This window comes from Rutilus rutilus (genome assembly GCF_951802725.1).
Source record: "Rutilus rutilus genome assembly, chromosome: 1".
Taxonomy (NCBI): Eukaryota; Metazoa; Chordata; class Actinopteri; order Cypriniformes; family Leuciscidae; genus Rutilus; species Rutilus rutilus.
Window position 1 is genome coordinate 52799898 of NC_140209.1, and position 10421 is coordinate 52810318.

Below are 10421 nucleotides of genomic sequence, written 5' to 3' on the forward strand. Positions count from 1 at the left end.
AAATTCAGTTTAGTTACCAAATGTTTTGACAATCACAATACACATTTTATTTGCTTTTTTTAACAAACCTTTTAACAAAAATTCTCACTCCAAGCTAAACTCAAAAGTTGGCAGCCCTACACATTTAATCAGGCAAGGAAATGCTGTAATATTACCTTGTTAAAAGATAAGACTCCACTAATTGTTTTAGTAGACACTGAAACGTTCTCAAAAGTCTATATAAACATTTAGGTTTTGTGTGTTCCTGATGAGGTCAGACCTTTTTAGTTCTGCCTAACAGCGCCACCTTGTGTTCAGAAAGAAAGCATGCACAATAAATACACCTGTTATGGCTCCCTTCTCAACCTCCCAAAACATCTTAGCAATGCTTTGGCAAACACCTCAACAACAGCATAGCATTGTGACTTGTTTAGCATTTTGATATAAGATTGCAACCCTGTGTGACCTTCTTAGATTAGATGGATGCCTGTTATGATCAATGTAGAGGGCAGTTCTGTTCTTTGGGTCTGGAGTGTACACTGTAAACAGCAACCTTGTCTGGAACTATGAAGGCCTAAATTGTATTCATTTAGGCTATGTTAAAGTCCGCGTGAACCGGAAGTTGCAAACGACTTTTCTCCAGTGCTGTGACGTATTTCCCAGTGAAAAGGAATATTGAACAGAGGGCAGGGTTTTACTCTAGTGCTCCTCCTCTCCATCTCTCGCTCATTACAGACTAACGATTTGAGGGGAGTGGTTAAGCGTTTCTCAACCCAAGCCGTCAAGCATACGTCATCAGTGAAGGTCCTCCAAGGCAGAGAGGAGGGGCTTTTTCAGATTTTGATTAAAGATTACGAAGCCAAAACATTTTTTTCCGTGTTTTAACTTGCACGGATTAATTGTTCACCACAAGACTAGTAATATGCGCTAACAAAGTAAATAGGGTCCATTTTGATTTCAGTTGGACTTTAAAGCCCCCCGTAGTGAATAATTGTATCCCAGTTAAACTCATCTTTGATCACCAAAATGCATATTTATACGTTCTGTCCTGTGAAAAAAATAAATAAAAAATCGTCATGCCTTAAAATAGCTTGAATGTAACTACATCCTTCATTTAGTAATGAGGTTCATGAATATGCTAATTAGCCCCGCCTCCAATCACTCACTCACGCCAGCTCATAGATTCACTCGGCAAACTTACTGAGGTAAACTTAATGGTATGGCTCTTTACAACGTCGTACACATAACAATAATTAATATGCTTAGCCTTTTGCTTGACTAGTTATTAAATAGCTTATAATGTGTTGCTAATGTTACACAAACTCGCCATCTCAGTCTGCCTTCTAACAATCATCAGAAACGCTTTGAACAACTCAGAACGTCAGTGGAGAAAGACATATAGTTCATCATAACATCAACAGAAAAATATACCGGGATGTCTTATTTTGAGACTCCCCTGCTAGTTCGCTGTTAATGATATGCTAAGCCCACCGGCACGTTGACGTGATTGGTTACAAGGTAGTTGTGACGTCAGAAACACCCGCGATTTCAAACCGAGTTTTTGAGACTGTCTTTGGTTCACTGCAGTTTTAAAGAGAAAATACTCAGCAATGGTGTTGACTTATGAATTTGCACATAGTTTGTCTTAAAGCATATTAAAAACACCACATAGAAACATAAACAACACTTCAAATATATTTTACATAGCCTATTTCTAAAACAATCAATAGGCTACATCTGAAGGACCTGTATTTTAAACCTGTGAATGTAGGGCATTTTTGTGAACAGATGATAATTCTTTGCCAGTAATACATTACCTGTTAACTACAGGTAAAAAATAAAAGGGTTTTGAATGAATTTTAATAAATTTTCTCTATCTGAAACTCAGCTCAGTGGTAAAACTAGACCTGATGTTCCCTTATCCAGAGATCTACACTCCACGTCCAAGGTTTTGAAGCCCCAACTTTAGTTTAGTTTTCTGTAATTTCAGATTTTGTATTTCCAAAATTAGCTTAGTCTTTTCCAGTGTCAGTACTTCATATTGTTTTTCCATAACATGATTTAGGGTAATGTTGGTTGGAGGGACTCTGTGTTTCTCAGTGTCCGAGCCACTTGCCGCAGGTGTCACCTGAGTGCCTCCCAAATCATCTTAATGCACATAGAAACAAACTTGTGCATTTATGAAAGTGTTTTGCAAATCTTATGCTGTGAATCTGAATTAGGTTATGAATGTGTGAACTGCTGTTACCACAGAATGCATATAACATATTTAATTTAAAGTTAAATCATTACATGCCATTTTCCACCAGAAAAACAGTCCCTGACAGTGACAGTGACAGTGAACGGCAACTGAATGCATCTGAGCGTGCTAAAAAAATCAGACAACTGTTTCATGCGCTGTGTTATTATTTATTTTTTAACACAATATATGATATTTCCTCACACACATAGGCTGCTACGTCTGCTTGTCTCCCAGCAAAGTAGCCGAGAGCAAGGTTTTGTAGCTCCAACTTTAGTTTCATTTTCTCTAATTTCAGATTTTGAATTAGTAAAATGAGTTAAGTCTTTTCCAGTGTCAGTACTTCATATTGTTTTTCCATAACATGATTTATGGTAATGTTGGTTGGAGGGACTCTGTGTTTCTCAGTGTCCGAGCCACTTGCCGCAGGTGTCACCTGAGTGCCTCCCAAATCATCTTAATTAAAAAATAAAAACATTAGCAACATTAGGGTGTGACAGAAACATTGTTAGCTGTAAAAGATTCTCTGGCAGAATGCTGTTGCTACTGCATGTTAGTTAACTCATTGTAAGATTGTAAGCATGAGCTTTACCTTCATTTTGCACTGTTTGGTTCTTGCTTGTGACTGGCACATCTTCACCTTGAGAAGCTAATGTTATCAAGAGAGAGAGAGGAGAACGTTACCTAGCAACTCTGTTATTGTAGTCCAAGCCTTGTTTGTTTTATTATTTGCATTGCATGACTATATTTATTCATTCAAACTGATTTGGCAGCACTGGATTCCTCAAAAATACAAATGCTTTCAGCAAACACTTAAAATAATGAAAGATGGTTCCCTTAATTGAATTTCAGAGGCGCTCTGATAGCGCACTGCAGGACCAGCTCATAGAGAACACTTTCGATCTGTCTGGGTTTGCATACTTACATGAAGTTTGTGTCTGTGGCAACGGAAAGCCTTCCCCACAGCCTTCCTCATCCGCATCATTCGGACAGTCCTTGTCACCATCGCACCTCCATATCATAGGTATACATGTTTGCCGTTTATCACCACAGTTGAAACTATTGGATCCACAGTTCCTGGCCTCTGATCAAAGCAAAAACAAACTGAGAATCATGACATCTGATGACAGAAGTTATACTTCAGTGACAGAGTTCTGAAAGGTCATGTTCAAGTTTCACCTAATGTTGGCACAATATCAATAGCATCTTTCAATAGCATCTAATACAATACTATTTTGTATGTTTACATTAACAATGTATTTATTAAAAAACCAAGTATAAATCTTAAGCATTAATTACACTGCTTCCAAAATATCACCTATATAAATCTATTTATGACAGATTTGATTATCTGATACACAGGTTAAAGGCAGGTGCACAGACCAACATGTAAAAAAAAAAAAAAAAAAAGTATTTTTAATAGTCAGATTCTCAACAACCCACTCAGGGTATTTGTATTTGGCAGACACTTTTATTCAATGAAAAGTATGCTGCATTGAAGGCATACATTTTTATCAGTTCATATGCATGTGAATTTTGCATTTGGACTGACAACAACATTTTAATGTCCAAAGTTGCGTTGGCACGTGTTGTATCTAGTTTTCGTCTGCTCTTGAGTCTATGCCAGCCATGCACATGCACACATAGACATCAAAGGGGGCTTCAGCACCTGCCCTTTAGGTACCCTTTTAATGGGGTGCTTTTTTTTTCTTCTTTACCCTGGATCACAAAACCAGTCACAAGTCACACAGGTATATTTGTGACAATAGCCAACAATACATTGTATGGGTCAAAATGATCGATTTTTCTTTTATGCCAAAAATCATTTGGATATAAAGATCATGTTCCATGAAGATATTTTGTACACACCGTAAATATATAAAACATTTATTTTTTGTGAGTGAATGCAGCACAATCGCGAACATGTGCGTGTATATATGTGTATATCTGTTTGTGCACAGCTTCCCTGTCAAACAAATCTGTTTATTGAATATCAGGGTGGGAGATTGTCTATGTTTGAGATGCACATGTAGACATTATTAAAAAAAAAATTTGATAAAGGTTTAGCATTTTTTCTATATATACAGAGGCGAAGTATTCCTCACATTCCATTTATTCCTTTTCCTTAGGGGGTAAAATTGACCAGCGAGGGAAGGATTTGTTACTTTTTAAAATTTCAACCACAAAATTTCTTGAATTCAGTCAAAAAAAAAAAAAAAAAAAAAAAAAGGTGTAGGCATTCAAGTGTGACAAAAGTCCTAAGGTCATGGACCACTCTGATAAACACTCCATTTAATTTTAATTTTATTATTTTTTTTTTTTTTTGGTGAGTTTCGGGTCAAAATGGCCCGAGGAAAGGATGAGGGGGATATGCAAAAATTCCTCTCTTTTGCATTAAATCAGTTTTGTAAACCTCTGAATTTTTTTTCTTTCATATGCTGCTAACATCAAAATCAAATCTGTTGCTTCATAATGTACATGTTTATTGTTTATTGAATGTTTTTAAAAATGATTTAAAGTGAATGCTATTTCATCTTAAAGAACAAATATTCGTTTATATAAAAAATCATGGATTAAATTTAATTATAGACTATTGAAGGATAATGTATCCTACACCCAGATGTTTGTTCTTGCAGAATAAACCCAAACAGGGTTATCTGGACCCCGCAGCGAGGCTTATTACACAGCTGCCACAACATTTTGATTTGAGTTTAAATATTTTATTAGCTCATTAAACGGAAACACAAAGCTTCCGCAAAGAACAACAGTACACGGATGGACAATTAAGGCATAATGTAGCGGAGCCATAAATTACATGTAGGATATTTATGCTACCATCAGTTGCATGGGCATATTATGTAAAAATAGTACTGAATAGTATAAGTAGTAATGCACTTGTGCTATTACTTAAATCTTTCATGATTGTGACTAAGAAGCCGAAAATTAAAGCCAGATGTAATTTCTGTTAAAAGTGCATTGGATGCGTAAACAATTGAATGCTTAAAAAAAATACAAATGCATTCACAACCTTGCAAACTATGTTATTGTACTTGAATACATAAAGTAATAGGCTACATCCTTTCCATTTAACGTTTGGCCCGTAACAACAGAATAATATATAAAATAGTTTTTTATAACAACTTTTACATGACACTGTTTCTTTTCATAGACATAAGTTAAAATAAATCTACAATACTATTTCAGTAAAAAATCATTTCAATCCTCCTGATGATACTTGGCTTCTAGGTCGCTCGTGCCAGTTTTGCACTCAGGCATTCTGCTTCACACTGATCCCGACCGAGACGAAGACACAGGAATTTTCTCTGTAAATCATCTGTGAATTTAAATTTTGTAACTTTTTTTTTACGCTGTTCAGGAGCCACTGTTGACAAGCAAACGTTGCTCTCATAGATATTATATATGTCTATGGCTGCTCTGTCTCTTGGCTGTTGCTGTGGTTCTGAGGGTAATGATTGACATGCAGTTTGACCAATGTTTGCGTTACGTACATGACCGACCGACCAATGGTGGCGCGCGAGAAGGCGGGACCTAAACAACGCTAAAACCAAAACGCACATCAACCCCGTTTATATACTGTCTATGCATCAACCCGATCACTTGTTTAGCGTTCATGTAAACACTACATTCAGATTCATCAATCGGGAAAAAAAGCAAAGCAAAAACGGCGACTGTAGAAAGCAAAAGCCAAATCCCGGACATTTTGGTTGAACTAGAAATCCCGGCCGGACGCATTTTTTTTAGGTCCAAAAAGAGGACATGTCCGGGAAAAAGAGGACGTAGTCACCCACATCATTTACATATTGTATTCCATATTTTCATTTTATCTCACTCTTTTCGGGTTAACTCAGCTTCGAAGTTGTTTCTCACATGTGGGGAAATGCAGACAACCGTGCAGCAAGCCTCTATCTACACTAACACTACACAATATCTGCATACTAGGTGGCTCTCTTTGTAAAGAAATTTGTGATAAGTTGTTGTTCCTCACGTTGTTTCCTTTTCCTATCCTCTCTCTAACTGTAGGGGGCGTGACGAAAGGTTTTTGGTCGCAAAATATGCCTGCGAGGGGTTCGGAACATAGACAGTATATAAACGGTTCGGAACCGTTCGAGTGCTGTTGCAACATCGTGTAATAATTGTGTAGCCTAATAAATAAACCGTTTTTGTGAGGAAACAGCTTATTTAATGAATCGACTGTCTGTCTACAAATCTTCAACATGTTTTACACTAAACAATTTTTGTTGGTAACGGTAGATTTGACCTTGCCTAAGTAGCCTAAGGAATGCCAGGTAGGACTAATTTACGGCATTACCATTGTCGGCTATTTAATAGTAGGCTAGCCTAATAGCCTATTATTATATTGTCTAAAGAAAGTAAAAAAAGAAAAAGTTTGAAAGTTTGGCTTTCAGGTTAAGGCTTGAATGACTTATAACTGAATGCTATGCATTTTAATGAATAAAGAGAACATTAATAATTTAATTCTAAATATTGTGTTATAGGCCTATTGTAGCCTATGTTGTTTAATGGAAAAAAAATGAAGTGTTTCTTTCCATTTGCTCAAATAGCAAAAGAAAATCTTTCAAGAGAGAAAGACCTACATTTTACATAACTCACGTAATATAATACAAAGTAGGCTAGCCTGTGTTAAATGTAGGACTACATACATCAAAAAATAAATGTATAGGCTATATATATATATATATATGTGTGTGTGTGTGTATATATATATATATATATATATATAAACTTTGCAGGATTTACAAACACGCCATCACAGTCTGTGAAAAGGGTCCATCAAGCGAAGAACAGAGAAGTAGTGCAGACTGACAGGTATATACGCCCACAATTGTAAGGAAAATGTCTAAATGTGTCTATGAATAAGATAAAGAAATGTATTAAAGATAATTTATGATTATTAAAGTCTCAGGAAAACTCACTTTACTCACTTGTTTGAACAGGACAGAACAAAGCGACTGCCAGTAAGAACATAAATGAGATCCCCATATTCTGATTAAGAAGGTGGACGTCTACTCATGAGTCTGACACTGCTGGTAAATATGTGAACGCTATCAATTTGTCTCATTTAAGCCTCCACCCGCCCACCTGAAATTTTTTTTTTATTTGCCATTTTCTTAGATATATGCTACTTACACTTCACTGAAAATCTTATGTTGGTCCAACATAACTTTGTTTATTAATTTACAGAGATTTAATTAATTACCTTAAGTTAAAACATGTTGTTTCCTTCATGGTATTTATTTAAAGGGACCTTTATTTAAAGCATCTTGATCGGTATTTGTGCAGACTGAAGAGTAGGGTATAAGTTAAGTAACCTCGTGAAATCTTTTAAATGTGAAAGTAAGAAATTGATCGATGGAAAGAACTCAACAATTATAGTTACATGTTTACCATTTAAAAGCCAACTGTGTGGTGTGGCTTTTGTTTTCATGCATGAACATGAGTTCATGTGTTCATATTAAGTGCTAGTCTAATTTCAACATGCAGTTTATAGGAGACGTTTACTAGCCTTGGTCTTTAATTAACATTCATTTGTGTGCAGCCTATATTACAGTAACTGTCCTGGTTTAGTGTAGCCTTAATGCAATTGGTCAAATTGGTGTTTTGAGCAAATGAATTGCATTCCCGCTGAAAAACAAGCGTTCTAGCGTGAAAATGTCTCCATTACACTGCCTCGTTTACAAAACAAAATGCTCCGAACAAACATATAACCCTTTAACATATAATCCATTTGTGCCTTAACATGTCTTTCCCCTTCCTGAAAAAAGGAAGCATCCACAGCCATATCACCCTGTAGCCTAAGACTGGTTGTGATGTTAAACCTCGGTTCTGACTCTCTGTGGTCATTAAACATCCCATGGCACTTCTCGTAAAGAGTAGGTTCGTTCTCGTGTTACGCAGCACGTTTGACCTTCTTCATGAACCAATGAGGTTCATTCTCGTGTTACACAGCACGTTTGACCTTCTTCATGAACCAATGAGGTTCATTCTCGTGTTACGCAGCACGTTTGAGCTTCACCAAGAACCAATGAGGTTCATTCTCGTGTTACGCAGCACGTTTGGCCTTCTTCATGAACCAATGAGGTTCATTCTCGTGTTATGCAGCACGTTTGAGCTTCCACAAGAACCAATGAGGTTCATTCTCATGTTACGCAGCACATTTGACCTTCTTCATGAACCAATGAGGTTCATTCTCGTGTTACGCAGCACATTTGAGCTTCCACGAGAACCAATGAGGTTCATTCTCGTGTTACACAGCACGTTTGACCTTCATGAACCAATGAGGTTCATTCTCATGTTACGCAGCACATTTGAGCTTCTTCATGAACCAATGAGGTTCATTCTCGTGTTACGCAGCACATTTGAGCTTCCACGAGAACCAATGAGGTTCATTCTCGTGTTACGCAGCACATTTGAGCTTCCACAAGAACCAGTGAGGTTCATTCTCGTGTTACGCAGCACATTTGAGCTTCCACGAGAACCAATGAGGTTCATTCTCGTGTTACGCAGCACATTTGAGCTTCCACAAGAACCAATGAGGTTCATTCTCGTGTTACGCAGCACATTTGAGCTTCCACGAGAACCAATGAGGTTCATTCTCGTGTTACGCAGCACATTTGAGCTTCCACAAGAACCAGTGAGGTTCATTCTCGTGTTACGCAGCACATTTGAGCTTCCACAAGAACCAGTGAGGTTCATTCTCGTGTTACGCAGCACATTTGAGCTTCCACAAGAACCAATGAGGTTCATTCTCGTGTTACGCAGCACATTTGAGCTTCCACGAGAACCAATGAGGTTCATTCTCGTGTTACACAGCACGTTTGACCTTCATGAACCAATGAGGTTCATTCTCATGTTACGCAGCACATTTGAGCTTCTTCATGAACCAATGAGGTTCATTCTCGTGTTACGCAGCACATTTGAGCTTCCACGAGAACCAATGAGGTTCATTCTCGTGTTACGCAGCACATTTGAGCTTCAGCAAGAACCAATGAGGTTCATTCTCGTGTTACGCAGCACGTTTGACCTTCATGAGCCAATGAGGTTCATTCTCGTGTTACGCAGCACTTTTCAGCTTCCATAAGAGGTTTGTTCACACGCATCAAGCAGGCTCGGTTGAGCTTCTGTTCATGTTCTCTGATCAATGCTTATATGTGAATAAAACCCTAAATTAAATTTGTTCCTCATAAAGCGATTGAGTCTCTTCAGAAAATGTTGACTAAACTGCTCAATTCATATGGATTAGTTTTACGATCTCTTTATGAACTTTTTGAAGCGTCAAAGTGGTCATTGCGTAGCTGTCTATTGAGGGACAGAAAGCTCTCAGATTTAATCAAAAAAGATCTTCATTTGTGTTCCGAAAATGAACAAAAGTTTTACGGGTTTGGAACGGGTGAGTAATTAATGACAGAATCTTCATTTTTGGGTGAACTCTCTCTTTAAGTTTTAAATATATTAGGTGGATTGAACAATAAAATTAAGAAAAAAAAAAAAATAAAATAAAATCAGGTTACTTTTGCTCATTTTAATTAATTAAACCAAACAAGAGGTAAAAATCTTTTTTTGAGTGCATGCATATTAAAGTCTTTTAACTCAAGAAGAATAAGAAAAATGAAAAACCACTTACAAATCAGATAAAATAAGCTTGTTAGGAATTTCCAGTGCTCCAAAGTTAGTCAATGTTAGGACATTTACAAACGTCACAAAACCAACAGTTCAGTGTTTGACTTTCTGGAGAAATGCACTATGATCCTTCATGAGTAAGTGGACAACAAAAAAAACTACAGAAATCGGCCAGTGGGGTCAAAAAGTCATGTAGCAACACAGTGCTAAAATCAACACGAATCACACAGTAAAGGACAAATTGTGCAAAGTCTTGTAATCCAAAGACTTGTATAACTTTAAGAGCACTGGCTGCCTGTATATCACCAATATAACCTCTTAATTTTATCCTAATTCTTTGAATCATAAGTACACCTTTCACCTTGAATAGTGATGAAGAATGTATTGAGTCTACAAGCAGAAATAAAACAATTGAAAATCCAACGCTATCTCACGACCAATTCGTACATATTTTTCGAGGTGGCATACAAATTCATACGACGTCCCTCGCACGGTCTACATCCCAGTGATGGGTATGTTTAGGGGCGAATTTAGCCACCTCGTA

General features: G+C 37.1%; 1 protein-coding gene across 1 annotated transcript; it reads right to left on the reverse strand.

Moving 5' to 3' along the window:
- Positions 1-2367: 2367 nt before the first annotated feature.
- Positions 2368-9982, reverse strand: LOC311296928 (uncharacterized protein). Its single transcript, XM_084418929.1, has 5 exons — positions 9882-9982; positions 7183-7339; positions 3144-3302; positions 2811-2867; positions 2368-2674 (listed from the first exon to the last, which is right to left on the reverse strand). The coding sequence occupies exons 2-5, from the start codon at positions 7238-7240 to the stop codon at positions 2538-2540; spliced, it is 411 nt and encodes a 136-aa protein (XP_084275055.1). The 5' UTR covers positions 7241-7339; positions 9882-9982; the 3' UTR covers positions 2368-2537.
- Between the last annotated feature and the right edge of the window lie 439 nt (positions 9983-10421).

Coding starts and splice junctions, on each gene's coding strand:
- LOC311296928 (XM_084418929.1), bottom strand. CDS start 7,240: ATGGGGATCTCATTTATGTTCTTACTGGCAGTCGCTTTGTTCTGTCCT. Junction 3,303..7,182: donor GTTCTGTCCTGTTCAAACAA/GTGAGTAAAGTG, acceptor TGCTTTGATCAG/AGGCCAGGAACTGTGGATCC. Junction 2,868..3,143: donor GCCACAGACACAAACTTCAT/GTAAGTATGCAA, acceptor TGATAACATTAG/CTTCTCAAGGTGAAGATGTG.